The 18892-nt window shown below is 43.3% G+C and overlaps 1 protein-coding gene across 5 annotated transcripts in view; it reads left to right on the top strand.

Moving 5' to 3' along the window:
• The first annotated feature begins 7063 nt into the window (after nucleotides 1–7063).
• prox1a (prospero homeobox 1a) overlaps nucleotides 7064–18892 on the top strand; it is a 38960-nt gene continuing 27131 nt past the window's right edge. Inside the window, exons 1-3 of one of the 5 annotated variants that reach the window (XM_031579774.2) lie at nucleotides 7064–7254; nucleotides 9887–11791; nucleotides 16578–16691. In XM_031579774.2, coding sequence (XP_031435634.1) covers nucleotides 9950–11791; nucleotides 16578–16691 — 1956 coding nt within the window. In that variant the 5' untranslated portion in view covers nucleotides 7064–7254; nucleotides 9887–9949. The other 4 variants (XM_031579777.2, XM_031579778.2, XM_042709823.1 and 1 more) reach the window with 4 other exon arrangements.

Below are 18892 nucleotides of genomic sequence, written 5' to 3'. Positions count from 1 at the left end.
AGTTTTCCATCTTTAAATCAATATTGATATGTAGGCTGTCATTTCTAAGAATCATGCATTTTGTAGTGTGATGACCTGTTCAAAGCACTGCTAACGTCAGACTGTGAATGCAACATATGTAAAACATACGTGTCACTCTTTGTTATTGGACAGCATAGGATAACAAGCTGTAGCTGTCCATACGCTTTATTTAAACTGAAAATCATAATAGTTTTACTTTCAACCAACACTTTTTGGTGCAAAAAGACATGCAAACTAATTTCTGTCGATTTCATAAAAAAATAAACCCATTGGGTTAAAGCTGGGCCCTCAAACATGATACAACACTGTTTGAGAAGGTCCTCTCCATTTTGTCCATGCTTGTGTTGTCAGTCCTTTTCTCTTTCATTCTCTCCCTCTCTTTTTTCTTTCATTTGCTCCCTTTTTTTTCTGGAAAGTGTGTGAGCCACAGCGATAAAAAAAAAGACAAACACCAACGGCCAACCCAGAAAACCCACACACACCAACTGCCCAGGCTCCATGGACGAGTAGTTGGGAGGTAAACTAGAAGAAAGCAGCTGATAGGATTGTTTGCTCAGAAAAAAAAAAAAAACGCATGAAAAGAAAAAAAAAAAAAACAGAAAACAACAACACGCGGCTTCAGTTCAGTGCACCGGCGTCTGAAGACCCCTATTCATGCAGGGGGCCAGAGAGGGACCCAGTAAGACCGGCAGGCACGAAGGCATCGGGCCAGGGCCTGGTCCTCTCTCTGCTGCCAACTCGCCTCCAACCCTGACCTGCGGGGCAGACTTGACAGGGGGGTAGAGAGCAATTTAGTCTCAGTGGTTATTCATTCATTCAAAGGCTTATCGCGAGGAAAGGCTGACAATTGTGTCTAATTATGTGTTAAGATTAAGACCTCTGCTCTGAATTAAAAACACACACACACAAACACACACTCACACACTGAGCCTCACACTCATGCGCATGCACACATACACACACACACACACACACACAAACACACACACGCACAGACAAAAATACACATACACTTATAAACACAATTTGGAACAAATTAATGAACACACATATACACTATGGACTATGAGCTGACAGAAAGTTTTAATAGTTTCTGAAAAGTACAATTTGGCCATGGTCTGCTTTTTTATGATTCATTAATGCCCTTGTGACTCTGGCAAATTTAAATAACAGAACAAAAAATGTATTCATAAACTTCTCATATTCATGGTGTATGACTTACTGGTAAGAAGTAAAATGGACTTTGAAAAGTCCAGTTTTTGATGGTGAACAGTTCAAATGACTGAATGTTGGAGGCCTCAGTGGATTACTTCAGCTAGGTCAAAAGGGTCACATCTTAACAGCAGGTGGGCAAATTTGGTTTCAAATGCATGTGAGATCAAGAGACCTTTTTGAAATACAGCACAGCGTGTTGTATTAAGTCATGTTCAAGGCTGCTGCTCAGGACAGTAGCTAGAGAGAGAGTTAGCGAGATTTGTCACCACACCAGAGGATATATTATTTCTCTAAATGCTGTGGCACTCGTTCCTTCTTCTACTTTCTACTTCTTTACACAAGAAGGCACTTTCTTGATTATTTTTAGAGTTCTAATTCCATCTCTGGGACGCTATTAATGGAATGGCAGTTTTATTTTGTAGTCTTGGGCCAGAGGCCTGTTGTGGCTGCTAAATTCATTTCAACACCTACCACAGGAACTGCAACTATCACTCCAATCTGTGAATGTAGCTTTGAAAGTCATTCAAAAACAAAAATCAACATATAGGATGAGACCGTATTTCAAAAATAATATACAAAATGACACCAGAGACTGGCATTGTCAGTATCACAATTACGACATATCAGTGGTTTGATGCACATACCTTTTATGGCTCTGAGTATGTGTCTCATCTCTAGTCCGCTTATTTGCTAAATGAGCTCCCCTACGTCACCTTGTCACACTGAAAGGCTCACATTTTCCTGAGTACCAAGGGTCCCTCAAATATTGTCTCCTCTTAGCGGCGTATCCTTTTCCCCAAAGACCTTCAAGACCTTGTTCAAGCATAAGAGCTTTTAGCTAGCTTTTGCTAATGTGTCGAATAATGGTGGCTGGCTGAGTCTTGATGGGCCCCTGCGAAAGCCTGTCCGCGTTTGTCCGTGCCACAGCACGCCGGTGATGTGGTCGTCACTGGCACTCTCTCTTTTGTGCTCCTCTCCTTTCCTCTTCCTCATCCTCATCCTCATCCTCTCTCATCGTCTTTGTCATTGCTCACATTTTACTTGTGTCAGTGTCTCGAAGGTTTAATGATGGGTGAAATGCGAAAGAGTAAATTTGATGGTGATATTATAAGCTAACTGTTTGTGTGTGTGTGTGTGTGGTTGTGTGTGTCTGATAGGAAAAGCGATTCATTTCATTTGGTTAGATGAAATCCCTGGTGATTTTGTCGGTGTTGTTTTAATTTGCGTTCCACTTCATTTGTGATGAAGGACACCTCGGCTCAACATAGTGAACGGTGACAGTTGCTGTATGGCTAAAAGTACAGCAACTCGATTGAAATGCTGGAGAGCCAGCAAGCCAGTGATTAAAAAGACCAGCTTTAAATGTCCATTCTCAATACTGTGTGTGTGTGTGTGTGGGCATGTGTGTGTGTGTGTGTGTGTGTGTGTGTGTGTGTGTGTGTGTGTGAGTGTGTGTGTGTGTGTGTGTGTGTTTGTGTGTGTGTGTGTGTGTGTGTGTGTGTGTGTTTATTTATCCACTGGCTGCATGAAATGCATTGCAGTGATCTCTCTTCATGTTGACCTACTGGACCACTCTGATACTCATGAGAGTCGTTTATTGCCCAGTGGATTTCTTCCTGTTGTCACATTGTTTGTTGATCTTACATCTGAAATGCTAATGGCTCAGGCTACCAACTTTAGCCCTATGAATAAATACATGTTTTAAACTGCAAGGTGAGCTATAAATGAATAAACCAATAGGGGCTCTAACTATGCTTCTCTCAGACCACATATTAAAGGACAAAGTATGGACACACGCTAAACTTGTTGTGAAACACAGACTCTGAGACATAAAATGAAATGATGATGTAAAATCAATGTCTCTTGTCTTTGACACTGGCTAAGTTTTGAGGTCCCAAGTGCTTTGTTTTAATGCGTTGCACTACTGACACAGTTATCACAATGATGTATTGTTATAATATATTGTGATGACATTATGCCAGATCTATGCCTATAGACACTGCGCTATTGTCAGAATGAGATCATTGCCTGAACTGGATACATATTTTGTCACTGCATAATTAAAGTTTGGATGTTTTCCATGCATTTCTGAAACCTATGAACAGCAATATGCTAAACCTGGAATAAGCATCCATCCACACAGCACATTGAACATAAAGAAAATGACATGCAGAAAATAAACCAATATTTTTTGCATCAACTGTGGTATTAAACCAAGATGTATAGTGGCATAAGACGAATGTACTGTTTTATAGTTAAGATATATAATCAGATATTGTGATCTGATCAGATTAGCACAAACAGTGGCTGAACACACTGATGTAAAGATGGGTATTGGAGACCAAGAGAGGGGTGTACAGTAGCCTGTATAACTCTCTTGGCACCTTCAGTAGGCTAAACACTTCCTGCTTTTATATTACTATAGTGCAGATTTAAAGGCAGGACTGCCTATCACTCCACAGTGCACAGATTTACAGAGTCCAAAGGAAAGTGCTTGAAAGTGCAGAGCCAGCAAAACACTCTGCTGGACACTCGACTTATTTCATTCTAATCTCTCTTTCAAATAAAAATGTTAACTATAAATACTTGTATCTGAAGTCAACATTAAGCATAGGAATTAAATGCCAAAGGGCCATAATTGGCTACATCATGAGATTACATGAAAGTGGCACTTACTGTCCTAATTTGTCCACAAAGACCATTTATACAAGTACAAATTCCTTAGGTCTCGCCACCGCAGGAAAAGATTATAGTATGGGACTTGTATTTGGTCTCGTATGATTGAAAACAGCCTACCTCACAGAATGTTCAGTTTCCTGTTAAGGCGACATTGTCTGAAATGAAATAAATGCGGAAAAACGCGCATCGATTGTTCTCTTTTCTTGGTTCTCTTTATTGGCATCACAAACGAAGAAGCTGATAATACAGAGCTACATCTCAGTGTCGTTTTCGTACTTCATCAGATATTTCAGTCGGCAAAAAATCACCTACAGAAAAAAAGACTTGTTGCGCAAATAGATGATGTCCTTTCTGTATTGGCACGGGTGCGCTGACCCTCGTTCTGCTCAAAGGATTAATGTAGGACAGTGACTGTTAAAGAGATGAAGAAGTGAGTGGCTGTCCATCTCGAATCGTCTATTATAAGAGGTGACAGTGTTAATAAACAGGCTTCCTCAACACCTCAGTGTCGTCTTCCTTTTATAAACAAATTTCCTTTAATGGTTTAATGACTTTCCACTGAGTCTGTGCACCGAGCGCGCCAAGGGAACCAACGCCGTGCGCACTGCTCACGTTACAGAATGGGTCGGAACACCTGGTTTGGAAAAGAAATCCATGACACCAAAGTTCTGACTTCCTAGTCATTTACTCATCTACAACAACACTCGCTTACGACATGGAAAGTGACTCGCTTTTCCTTTTGGACACTATTCAAAGTAGGGATATGGGGAAAGCCAGCCGCCTCTGCCTATCACGCCAAAAGAAAAACAAAGTGGTCTTTACCGTTTATTAAAGTTCACCTCATAAAGAGAATAGCGGTTATTAACCAATCCATAAGGAAGAATTTATTTACAATTTCTGAAATAGGTACTGGCATCATAAACCGATGGGGAAGTTAGTAACGTAAGAAATATAGCCTATTATTTAGAACAAGTTTTTCTGCCTCAGAAAAAAAATCACCAAAACACAAAAAAATAATACTAATAATAATACTACTACTAATAATAAGAATAATCGCATTCAAGTAGAAGAAAACGTATATTTAAGTCAAAAGGTATTAGAAACCATAGTTTTGCTGTTAAAAGGGTACATTTAAAGCCCATGATGGGGACGTTTGGTGACTGAGAAGAAGGAAACAGGCTAAATCTTGTTATTACCGGGTATGGCTCTATTGTTGGGAAACTTAAGGTTGCCCAGAAGATTTTAAATAAAAGCTTGTAGGTTATGATGACAAACGAGTCAAACACCAAACCAGTGATCAATTGGCATGCTGCTGATGATGGGGAATTGCCGCAAATTCCAACGCCCTGAACAGAAGAAACTCATATTTGAATGCTTACTGATACTGAATGTTACAATAAGTGTTTTCGTGCTTTTCCTGGCATAAATCACAAATAACTTCATCCACACACCTATAGCGTCAGTGCCAAGTTTTTAAATTATGTTCCCACATAGCCAGCAACCTTAAAGACCCATATTCGAATCCCAGGGATAAATAATAATAAAAGCGCGTCATTATACATGTCTTGTATTTTTATGGGATTAGAAAATTGGGTCAGAGACACAAAGTTGATTTGTTCAACCAAGGAAATGCTAAAGCCTACGTGAAAGGCAAATTTGGTAAAATTAGGTTAGAGGTTTAGAATGCATTCCTATAATGCGCCCTGATAGGATGATCACCATACTGTAGACAACTAATAAAGCGCCTGATTGGATGATGGATGGGGGAGGGGAGAAGTATTAGGCTGCATGCCCTCGGAGTTCAGAACTTGTATTTCATCACATTAAGGTGTCACAATTTTCGCCAACAGGCCCCGTTAAATTAAGGATCAATGCATGCAGGAAAAGCACATATCTTAAAATTACCATATTTCTATTGGCAAATTGTTCCTTCGACCTCTATGCACATTTTCTCCCTAAAATCGTTTGTTTGAGCACAGTGCAAAATTGAACAGTATTGTTGCTTTCGTCCTTTCTGCTTTATCAGTCCTCGGCCTGCAATACAGAACATAAATTCAAAACTAATTCAAACGTATTTCTGTATTTAGTTCTTTGTTGTTTTATTCGAATGACTATTGCCAATAAACAGTTATAACTATGTTGATTGCTGGCAATAGCATCATCTGATCCCTGTGACCTTATCATCTTGTATATCCAGAGGTATGACATGTTAATCCATAGCCTATAATTTATTGGGAATAATTGCCGGTGACATATCTGATGTGTGTTGACGTCCGCTGCCAACCCTAGGCCTGGTAGCTTTAGTTAACAGTGCAAAATGTGTTACAATTATCGTGGGGGTCTTTCGGGTTGCGGCTGCGGTCGCAGGCAAGACCTGCACATTCATGTTATTTTTGATAGAGCAAATGAGTTATGGCCTCTCCAGAGTTTATTCAGAATATGTGGCCACTACATTGATTGGACTATGCAAAATAGGTTAATTTATGAAAAGAACAATGAATAGTGAGTCGAGGACTCCCTATCATGTTTGGTAATGCGCTATAAGAAATCTGACGGTAGGCTATATATATACTATGGCCTATTCGGGTACAGGCGATTAAGATATTATTTCCTAATTGTCTAACTTTCAGAATCTAAATTGAATAGGTCTATGTGTTATGTCGCCTACAATTATTTTTCAAATAATGGTTTGATTTGGAAAACAATAACGGTAAGCGTTTTAAACTAAAGAAGACAACCACCAAAACAGTTAATATATCATTAAACAGGCTAAAATACACCAATAGTTCAATTAGAATCATTTTATAAATAATCTTCAACGTAGCCTACTCGGTCAGCATGATAAACACGATTTAACAAGGCAAAACACATAATTGTATACTCTTAATTCAGGAGACAATGCATCCTTACAGGTTCCGCAAATTCGTTTGTTGTTTAAAGTGGATGGTGAAAGCAGTCTTTTTTGACCGGCGAGTCTTTCTCCACGTCGGTGAAGTTAGGCGTTTTGTATTCCTCTAAATCCAGCGGACTGTTCTTATTGGTAGGTGGAAATGTTACATCACAATGATTATGACGCGCCGTCTTCCTGCTTCCTTCAGCTGCGTCTTAAAGTGAATCTTGTTAGTGCGAGAGCGCTCTAGCCCCGTCCTGTCTGCATCGCAGAGAAACACAGTTTCCATCTGGAAAGGAGAGCGGCGCAAAAGAGCTCTCTCGCTCACTCACTCACTCTCGTCGCTCGTGCTTGTCCTGAGAAATTACAATATTCATCACCAGGCGAACAACCCTCTGTATTCTCTCTTTCACTATTGCAAAGAAGCTCAATTTCCTCTCGCCTGCAGAGTAAGTAACCTTGTCCTCCTATCGCTCCCGTTCATTCTCTTTGCATTCAATCGGTTACGTCTTTTGCTGGTAGATGCATTTGAAGATTTTAATAGTTTTATTTCAGAAACACGTAGTATTGGTGACGGAAAGTACACATTTTAAATCACTGTGAGCAGGATTTTCAATGACACCCTTAGGACATTTTTACAAGATTTGAAAAACGTGATGGTGCACTTTTAAAAGACACTTTGTGAAGTAAGTCGACTGCTGTTTCTTTGATTCTAGTGCGCATTAGGAGACGCTAAGTGAAGCATCATTTGTTCCGGATTGTCATGACTGTATTTGATCTTGATTAAATAACTTCATCACTTAAATCACTTTTCTATTAGTTTCACCATTAAGCTTATTGCACGGCGTTCTTTGATAAATAGCGTAGCCTATGTGGAATGTTAGGTTAAAGGCCTGTGACAGAGGATAACGGATTTGTTTGGCATTTGAATGGTGGTACTCAGTTGTTCAGCCTTTTCCTGGATATTATGTTTAACATTTATCATTGTTGTATTGGCTGCGAGTTATATGCGGCGCAGCGCTTCATTTGGTAATGGTCTTTCCAATTGCCAATGCTTTTTACTACTGTGGTCTTCCTGTTACTCATACGTTTTTGGTATTCTTTTGAAATGAGTCCGCTTTGAAGTATGGTGTCATCAAAGGACATAATTTCTTTCTCTCGAAATGAGAAGTTGGAGACATCCAAACTTTTGCGATGGTTTTCATACAAAGACATCAATAGAACAGTCCATAAAGCCCGTCTTTCCCTTTGTGTTACGGATATGACTTAACTCTCAGTCCTATCTCACAATGGAAGTATTTTAATTTAGAAATACTCTGAAGGTGACCAGGGTTTTGTGGGTAAATGCTCCGGTTTGTTCCTTTTCTTCATCTGTCTCTCGGCGTGTTCTTGTGTGTTCTGTTGGCCAGGAAATTGTCATGCGAATATCCCGGTTCTTCCTGGATTACATATAAAATCCACTATAGTCCGGAAAGAGTAGCATTAACACATAACATAGATATATGTGGGCGACAGGTGTATGGGCAGAGAAGGCACGCCAAACAGTAGCTCATCGCCTGTTCGTCTTTTCTCTATTGAACCACCAAGGAACATCAGGGTATGGGAAAAGTACTTCAGTTAGAATAGGAATACCGGTTTAGAATCAAACTCTTTATTCTTGGTGTTGTTTCTCAAAGTTTCTGACTGGTGGTAACTGGTGAAAACTGAATTTTAAATAAAACTAGCTAATTTACTTTTAAGGAGTGAGGTAAGCATGTTGACCAATTTTTGTGAAGTGGTTAGAGAGTGCCATATGTTTGTGGGGTGGAAGGTGTGTAGTTCGTGGAAGCATTTCTTCATAGTCTGTCTGATTTTGTAGCCACTTGGTGTATGGCAGAACATTCAGTGTTGATGTAGACATAGTTTTGACCCACTCGAGCAGTGGCATTTGAATGTTTTGCTCTAAACAATGTTGATGGGGGCATGAAGCCGCTGGCTCTGAACCAGAAGTAATTTCCATATGCTTGTGAAATGTCCAGTTCAAATAGATAAGCAATGCAACTGAGTGTGCATACAAATGTAATAAATAAGAGTAAGAGTATGTGATACATGGGTATGTGAGTATGTGTTACAAAATCCTTAGGTCAGAGTTAGGTTGCAGAATGCTTTGAATGTATGTATTTGACCACTGTCTAGGGACTTGCACATTTTGTTCAGTTGTCAGTTTAGTGAAGCTGATATGTAAGGTATGTGCTACTCTGACAAACAAACACACATACACACACACAGAGAGAGAGAGAGAGAGAGCGAGAGACACACACACTAATGTGAAATATTTATATTGGTAATGTCTGAGAAAGAGATCTGTCTTCACCTGTTTATCTCTTGAGTTTGGCTATAAAGTGTATGTTTTTTTTTGTTTAGTTTTTTTTTACTAAATTAAGAAAAATGTTATAGTTTTCAGATACAAGTATAGCTTTGCACCAACGTAAAAGTAGTTAAAAGTCTTGTATTTAATTCACACCGGATAATATCTCATTAAGACTAATATCTGTTTTTGTGCTCTAGTATTGTACATTTTTCCAGGAAAAAAAAAATCCCATATAATCTCAATATAGATAGGTAACAGATTAGGATGCAAGTAGTATTGCCTTCTTATAGCAGATTAATAGTACATTCTAAACAGTAATGGTGATGGGACATTTTATACTCTAAATTTCTATCTTAAAGAGTTTGCCCGATATTTCCAAATACAAGAGATGTGTCTGGAGGATTTGGAGACTGTGAATTACTGTGTATATTATTTTTAGATTTTGCTCTCCACAAAACACTTCTTAGTTTTAGGCATCTCTTTTCAGAAATACTTGTAATACAAGTATTTAATTTAGTTTTATACATTCACTGCCATGTCAGTAAATTTTGTTCATCATTTAAAAAAAATATTCACAAAATCTCAGTGATTTTTTCAGCTGTATTTGGGATTGGGGTGAAGAAACTTATAGATAGAAAGAAATTTAACCAGTGGTTTAATGTGTTTGTTTGTTTTTGTTTTTCTTTTTTTGTATTTGTGTGTGTGTGTGTTTGTGTGTTTTGTTTGGGCAGGCTCCCAGGATTCTCGAGCCTTGCCTACTGGCTTTTAAGGATGGCACAATAACTGTTCCAGTGATGCCTGACCATGTCAACACAGCCCTCCTAAACAGACAAACCAAGAAAAGAAGAGTTGACATCGGGGTGAAAAGGACTGTAGGGACAGCATCTGCAGTTTTCGCCCGGGCAAAAGCAACCATATTCAGTGCCATGAATCCCCACGGTTCGGAGCAGGACGTTGAGTGCTCTGTGATGCCACACGGCGACGGCGAGAAATCCAATGTGCTCCGCAAGCTCCTAAAGAGGGCCAACTCGTACGAGGACGCCATGATGCCCTTTCCGGGCGCCACCATCATCTCACAGCTGCTGAAGAACAACATCAACAAGAACGGCGGCAGTGAGAACGGCAACTTCCAGGGCAGCGGTCTCTCCAGCACGGGCTCCGAGGCCCACCAGGAGGACGCCTGCAGCAACTCGTCACGCGAGAGCCCACAGGAGTGCCTGTCACCGTTCGGCCGGCCCACAATGACACAGTTCGACATCGAGCGGCTGACGGACGAGCACCTGCGGGCCAAGCGCGCCCGCGTGGAGAACATCATCCGTGGCATGAGCCACTCGCCCAGCGTGACACTGCGCGGGGCCGGCGAGGGTGAGCGCGACCGCGAGCGCGACCGCGATCGCGACCGTGATCGAGAGCGCGAGCGCGAGAGAGAGCGCGAGCGTGAACGCGAGGGGCCCCAGCAGCAGCAGCAGCCGCCCAGCCCGCGCGAGAGCTACCGAGAGAACAAGCGCAAGCAGAAGCTGCCCCAGCAGCAGCAGCAGAGCTTCCAGCAGCTGGTGTCGGCCCGCAAGGAGCAGAAGCACGAGGAGCGCCGGCAGCTGAAGCTGCAGCTGGAGGACATGCAGAAGCAGCTCAGGCAGCTTCAGGAGAAGTTCTACCAGATCTACGACAGCACCGACTCGGAGAACGATGAGAATGATGGCAACCTGTCGGAGGACAGCATGCGCTCCGACGGCGGCCTGGAGAACCGCGCCCGGCTCGACGACTCTGTCCCGGACCGGTCCGACAACGAGATGTCCGACCTGGACCCGGGGCACTTTCTGGATCGGGCCCGGGCGCTGATCCGCGAGCAGACCATGATCGCAGAGAGGAGGGACAAGGCCAAAGGAGATGGCCCCCGGGGGAAGGGCCAGGGGCCCCAGTCCATGCATGCTGAGGGCAAGCACCTGGCAGAGACTCTGAAGCAGGAGCTGAACACAGCCATGTCCCAGGTGGTCGACACGGTGGTGAAGGTGTTCGCCAAGCCGCCCCGCCCCGTGCCTCAGGTGTTCCCACCCCTGCAGATGCCCCCGGACCGCTTCGCTGTCAACGGGGACAACCACCCCAACTTCCACACGGCCAACCAGCGCCTGCAGTGCTTCGGTGACGTCATCATTCCCAACCCGCTCGACTCCTTTGCCGGAATGCCCATGCCCGGAGCCCACGACCAGACGGAGGCCCTGCCCCTGGTTGTGCGTAAGAACTCCTCGGACCACTCCTCATCCTCCCTGCCCCCCCCTGGGCCGCACCACCACCCCTCTCTGCACCCGTCTCCGCTCACAGCCACCATGGGTTTCAGCCCCCCCTCGTTCCGGCACCCGTTCCCCCTTCCCCTCATGGGCTACCCCTTCCAGAGTCCCTTGGGCCCCCCCTCGGGCTATCCAGGCAAGGACAGGTCTTCCCCGGAGTCACTCGACCTCTCCCGGGAGACCACCAGCCTACGGACCAAGATGTCGTCCAACCACCACATGAACCACCACCGCTCCATGTCGCCCACGCACCCGGGAAGCACTGCCGAGGGCTTGTCCCTCTCGCTCATCAAGTCCGAGTGCGGAGACCTCCAGGACATGTCCGACATCTCACCGTACTCAGGGAGCGCAATATCCTTTCTAAAGATAACGTTTGTTTGTTTGTGTTTACAGAGAAAATGTGTCGTGGCTGTCTTTTGTTGTTAGACAACTGGTGTGTGACACAAAACCGTGTTTTCATTTCAAAACAAAAACACTAGGGGTGCTGAAACAGCATTTCAATTGCAAAATTAGTTCCATACAAGACTGCCGTCTTGCCGCCAACCCCCCCCCCCCCCCAAAAAATAAATAAAACGAAGTACTTAATTTCAATTAATCTCCATTAATTGGCTCATGTTGTAAGCCCCTGTGTTCTCCCAGTAGTCAGAAGATTAAACAGAACTCACTGGTTTGAGGCTTTTAAGTGGCAGCTATAGGGAGAAGTGCTAAAAAGGGCCCCGCCGTAGAGGGAGCAGATACCTTCCCATCTCTTGTCTGCTCCCTCAATCACAGGGAGCCTCACAATGGAGGCCCTTTCATCGCTCCGCGTGTAAGACTTTGTACATAAACGCTCAAAGCAAATCATATTTCAAAGCTGGGAAATCAAAAAAAAAATAGAAAGAAAAAAAGAAGAAGGAGAGAGGAAAAAAAAGAAAAAGGCAAGTGGGGTCCTCTGCTAAGAGGGGTCTGAGAAACTCACAGTGGAGGGAAGAGAAGACAGAGAGTGCCCTAGATGTTTTAGTTGAATAGAGATTTTTTTTCTCCCCCAACCCTATAGCATTTCAGTGGTAGCCATCACTGTGTGATGATGGAGTGGCTTGCTTTGAGTCTCACAATACTGTGACAGCACTAGAAGATGATAGACAGTCTAGGCCTGTCTTAACACGAGAGGCGTATCTTAAAACGTAATGTCCTACAGCAAGTTGTAGTTGTAGACCGAGAGACGGAGTCTTATTTGTTTTACCCACACAGAGATCTTACTACAGCAGGAGACCCTTCAAGGACTGTTGTTGTTGCTTGGCAGCAGTCCCCCTCCCCCTCCTCCTTTTACTCTTTCATCCAGAGCTGGTGTGAACAGGTGTTTGCAGGTAGCTGTTTATCTTTTATTCTGTTCTCTTTTTTTTCAAACCTTTTACGGAGCTCCTGGCTCACCTGTCCCCCCTCCCTGCAGGTCCTTTGTGAAGTACAAAGAGCTTTACACAGAAGCAAAAGAGAGAAAGAGCCACATGAATATATAATATAGGATGTTTAAATGCCAGACCGCCACGAATTATCAGTATTAGCTAAAGAAAAATGTATTAGACACGAGATCCTTTAACTCCTTTAACCTTTAACTTGTCAGCAATTTCTTTAATTCGCCAAAGTTAAAAAACATTTTAAGTAGTGGATCATACAAATCATATCTTGTTACTTCTATTTGCTACTTGTTATGATTTATATTCTTGTGACATCTTTTTTGAGAGTGTCCTAGTGAAAGTTTTCAAGTACATCACACATCAAGTATGCAAGGGAAGAAAGGACTCTTTGTTTCCTCAAATCCTGAATGTGTTAAACTACCTTAGTGCGCCGCATAGGAGACGAACGCTGACACCTGCGCAATCGGCCCCTTCGATGGGCCCATGTTTTGATATTTGCAAGACGAGGCTGTTTAATCAAATATTAAACTTTATTCAAATTGGGGAAGAAACAGACGGCCGATTGTCTCCTGTTCCCGAGCAGAGTGATCTTCCTTGTCACGCGTCCCTTTTTGCATCTCAAGAAAAATAGCCTTGTTCAGTTGCCTTCCTGCATTTGCATATAGAAAGTCTGCGAACAGCTCCAGTGTAGTGCTGCACTAAGACATAGAGGGAGGGGTGGGGTGGGGTGGGGGCAGGTGAAGGTGCTTTGCATTTTCAGTATATCAGACTGAGGGCCAAGCCCCAGTGGCACACAACTACCCTGTGGAGAACTCCTTATCTCTGTGTATTATCAGGGAGATGCAGGGAAAATTATGTTGATGGTATCTTTCGGTAACTCTTAAAATTTTATATCACTACTTACAGTATTATATATATATATATATATATACACAGTAAATATACAGTATATATATCTATAAGGATAATGAATCCATACATTAATGCTAGACATCTGTTCAGCAACATAAAAGATTAGAGGAACAAGTGCAGGACTATATATATACAATAACAAAGTAAATCACTGGATTATGAATCAGATATAGTCGTAAATATTGTGATATTTGATATAGCTCTTGTCCAAGTGTCCTTGGCTCTCTCTCACTCTTTTTATGACCATATTTAAAATATATATATAAAAAAAGGAACACTGGAACTCATGGATATTTTCCTGGTCTTCAAAACATGATTTGATCACATCACACACGTCCTGTTTATTTGAACGATAGTTAAGGTTCAGCGGTCCTGCACTTGTTCCTCTAATCTTTTATGTTGCTGAACAGATGTCTAGCATTAATTTATGGATTCATCATCCTTCTGTTTTTTTTTTCACCCCCCCACCTCCACCCCCCCTACCCTCTTTTCTCCTTACACCTGGCAGTTGGATCAAGTTTCAGCAGTTATTGTCTCCCTTACATGACACACACACGCACACACACACACACACACACACACAGGCCGAGTCCCGCTCTCGCCCAGCAGGGCTGGGAAAAGCTCAGGCCATGTGTCTGTGAGTCATATTGTTTATGCACACAGACGGCGCTTGGATCGCCGTGTTTTAGCAACTGCTACTTGTCCCTCCATCCAGTCTTTATATTTATAGGGGGGGGGGGGGGGGGGTACTGTTTCCTCCCCTGGCCCTGGGTCTGACCAGGGCTGCTCTCGCAATCTAGATGACTGTTTACTCTGTCCATTTTGCCACCATGCATATTTATGTCTCCTAGAGACAGCAGCGTTTTTTTTTTTTCTTTGCTTGGAAGAGAAGCTTGAAGGGGGAAAATGGTAGCGATGACTCAAGTCATGAACGTATACTGTTTACGTCACTTCAGGAAGTCTGTTTTTTTTCTGAGAGGTAATGTAATGCTTAATGTAAAAGTGAGCAGCATTTCCTCTAATGTTTTCCTCTAAGCTTTAGCCTCTACTATCAAATCAAATCAAACTCACAGTTTTAATCACTGATAGCAAGGTACTGTTGGAGTTGACAGTGGTGGAAAGAATGACCCCACACACGAAGAATTTAATTGTAAGCACAATGAATCCAGGAGGAGAGAGAGAAAAAAAACGACACAGGCCAGCAGCTAAGCTTCTAAAGAGATTTGCCCCTTAATTGAGATCACGAATATGAAATGTTTTTAGATGTGCTCTGTAATTTGAAAAGAGCATCTCAACGTAATTAATCTTATGAAGAAGCTCACGGGGAACGTGAGCCACGCCCACACTCTGTCCCCTGGCTTTGCTTGTGTGGCAAAATCGCGTCTTACTCTACATGGCACTAAAGGAGGCCTCTCTCTCACTCCCTCCTCTTCCTCTCTATCTCTCTCTCTCTCTCTCTCCCACCCCCAAAAAACACTTCAGTCTCTTTTTTTTCATCAAGTCCTTTTTCTCCCCATTCAGACTCTTTTCAATGTGCTATCTGGTCCTTCAAAAGTGCGGTTTATTTGGTAAAAGGACAGCTTGTCTTCATCCCTCCTATTCTCTGCTGCTATTTCATCTATGCGTTATGACAGATGGCGGCAGGGACAGTAATGCTCTTTTAGTCTCTCTCTATCATTGTAATGGAGGTCACCTAGGGTTCTCCTCCCCTGCAAACCTCACCCCTCCCCATCCATGCTTGGCACAAGAAACACGTCAATCACGAGCCATCATCGCTACCACCAGGAAAGCCTGAAAGCCTGAAAGACGCTCGACGTTTCGACTTACTAGTGTGTTCTTTATTCACCAAAAATATTTCTGTCACTGAAGCCCACAAGAAAATGAACTGTGGTTCATTGTCAGGATTTATTTTAATGTTATAGGAAAGAAATGCACTGATTTCAGTGTAGGTGCTTGCTGGCTTAAAATCCCCAGGCATTTTTTGTTTACTTTATGTGTGTGCGTGTGTGTGTGTGTGTGTGTGTGTGTGTGTGTGTGTGTGTGTGTGTGTGTGTGTGAAAAGAGATTGGTGGCTTCTGCGGAGGGCCTCCTAATTGACCTTGTGGGGGCCCATTGATTCTCCTCCCGCATGCATCTTCATTTTTGATAAATTATAAAGCCGTTAATTTGCCACAGAAATGGCACGGCCAGTCTGCGGCACAGATGTGGCCGAAGCTGCCCTAACTGGCAGCCGCGTCAGACCGTGCCAGGCGGCCGGGGGGTGGGGGGTGGTGATCGTGGGGGGGGGAGGGGGGGTTGGGGGGGCTAATTGTAATGGTGAGATCGCTCTGGTTAGCCCCTCTCCTCTCTCCTGGGACATTCCGCGGCAGCCTCTGTTTACCAGCCTGGAGGGCAGTGCCACCTCTAGATAAATTGGGATTTTTATTGGGGGGCACAGCAGTCGCTTATTGATCGGTGGCGTTTGCATACATTGACTGGCAAGTGCCCCCCCCCCCCCCCTCCACATGTAGCACTTTGAGAGAATGATTAGGAGGAGGTTCAAGGAGGGTGGAAAGTGTTCAAGTGAACTTGGGAGACTGTTGTGCCACTGCGGCCCCAATGCCTTTGCTTTTGAGTGTAACGCATTTCAGACGCCTAGAGTGGGGAATGTTTCACGCATTTGTAACCAATTTATATGAAGAAAAAAATATTATAAGATATAAATAAGAGATAATAGCAGCAGAGATTATTCCTGCTATACGCAAAGTGGTTCAATCGCTTCTTTGTTTGGTTCATTCTCAGTGCGTTGTGTGTTTGTATTACCATGTTGTGCTTTTCCTTGACCTGAACAATTCCAAATTCAGGAAGGCTTGTCCCCAAACCACTTGAAAAAGGCCAAGCTGATGTTCTTCTACACACGCTACCCCAGCTCCAACATGCTGAAGATGTTCTTCTCTGACGTGAAGGTGAGACCCTGCACTTTGGCCGTTATTTTTTATTTTTTTTGGTTGTTGTTGTTTTCTCTCTCTCTCTCCCTCTCTCTCTCTCTCCTTTTCTCTCTCTCTCCCCTTCCATGCCGTGTGAGGAGAGTCTGTGACACTACGGACCAGATGGGTCCGAAGCAGGCCTGCCAGCTCCTCTCTCCCAATTAAAATAACTGTCCTTAATCTCCGCGGAGGACGCATGGCAGTGGAGGGGCCGACTTTCCTTTTCGCCAGGGCTTTCACTTAGACACGATCCATATGATGAGAGAGAAATAATAATGACGGTCGTAATTAAAGAGAGAGAGAGAGAGAGAGAGAGAGAGAGATTGGGTGGGGATGGATTTCCACCATTGTTTTGCTGTGGGGCAAGGCTCTTATGATATTGGATGGCATATTCGTGTGTCACTGGCATCTTTTTGATTTGAGTGTTGTGAGAGAGAGAGTGAGTGAGGGAGGGGGGAAAAATCCTAGTAGACAGATTCCCACCACCCCCCCGCCCCCTGCCCCCCATCTTTAACTGTTGCTTTTGGGGAGGAGAATGGGGGGATGGGGAAGGGAGTATTTGAGGAGAACTACACGACAGAGGGATGGGGGGGGGCAACAAACAACCCCTTAGCACAACACCACAAACAAAACAATGGTGGCGATTGTCTTTTTTATTTACAACTTAATTTGTTGTTGATGCAGTGTACAGTGTGCATACGGAGGATAAATAATGTGACAGATTCAGGGCACAGTATTTAAATGAGCAGACGTGCAGTAGAGCGCCCAGCTGCCCTTCACCCCGTCCCCAGTGAGAACTGCATCCACGTCCACACACACACACACACACACACACACACACACACACAACCCCTCGATGTCTCTCCTTCTCCTGGCGGGACGCATACCCACGACAGGCCAGGCACACACACACACACACACACACACACACACACACACACACACACACCAACACTCTTACACACTAAAATCATCTTTAATTGACATTTCATTAATATTTGTATCTATTTTGTACTATTTTTTTTAAATAGTCTGAAAATCACAATTCTTTCCAGAGACACCAAATGTAAACCACTGACTTGTGATGTGTTTTTAATGAAACAGACGCATGCCAATGAGGACAACGCAAATGTGGCCCACCGTCAGCTTTACTGTTGCTTATCTTGTTACGCACACCCATCTCAGGGTCTTTAATGTATTACATTACCATATCCAAAACAAGGTCAGGAGCCTGAGAGTGTTTTGCTTCTCACTGGCCCTACTTGCACAGAGAGACAATGGATGGCATGTGTTTGGTAGATCCACTAGTACGTCGGAGAGAGAATTAAGCATAAATGACTAACTAATTACTCTGGGAAGAGCGATGGGATTTGATGCTTTAAGGCCTGCGCAGACTAGACCCACAATGAACGGACCTTACTGGGGGAATGACGAGTGTGGGAAGTGGGTTGATTTGACAACTGTTCCAAGACAAAAATAATAATAAATCGGCCCTAATTGGATGTTAGAAATCCCTGCCTTTTGACTAAACTAGTTTAATTTAGTGCACAGCTTAAGGAAATAAACAACATGTTGAATGTAAAGAAAGAAAAAACACGAATTCCATTTTTGGGTAAAATTCCCGTCTTTCACTTTCACACCATTTGATGTGAAATATAATTTATTAAAAGTTTTATGAAAGGATACCATGTGACAAAGTTGTGTTTTTAACCTATTGCAAGCCTCATTTGTTTCTAAGTAAATGGCGACAAAAAATGCCATCTTTGCAGTGGTGCAAAATTTGTTACAAATCCTTACGTTTCACCTTGTCTTTTTTTTCTGCTGATGGCATAGAATGGCATGCAGGGTTTTTTTTGTTTTGTTTTGTTTTGTTTTGACCCTCAGTTCCGATGGCAAAGGGATGTTTTCAAGTGGCGATTGTGTGGAGTCAGCCAGTAGTCAGGAGGAGATTACCACTCAGTCCCCCTCAGTATTGCAACAGGAAGCTGGAGCAGTCCATTGATTTGAGTGGTTATATAATGGATAATGCCCCCCCCCCCCCCCCCCCCTGTGTTGTCAGTTGAATTGCCGCAAGGTGTGAAGTAATCTCTATCTATCCTCATATTTGTCAAACTGTAGGTCAGAGTGATGGTGCCTGTGGGATGATAGGTCATTTCCATCATGTGGTGCCTCCCCCCCCC

The sequence above is a fragment of the Clupea harengus genome, chromosome 14, assembly GCF_900700415.2.
Source record: "Clupea harengus chromosome 14, Ch_v2.0.2, whole genome shotgun sequence".
Classification (NCBI taxonomy): Eukaryota; Metazoa; Chordata; class Actinopteri; order Clupeiformes; family Clupeidae; genus Clupea; species Clupea harengus.
Note: the sequence above shows the minus strand (reverse complement) of the source record. Positions and strands in the feature narration are given on the sequence as shown.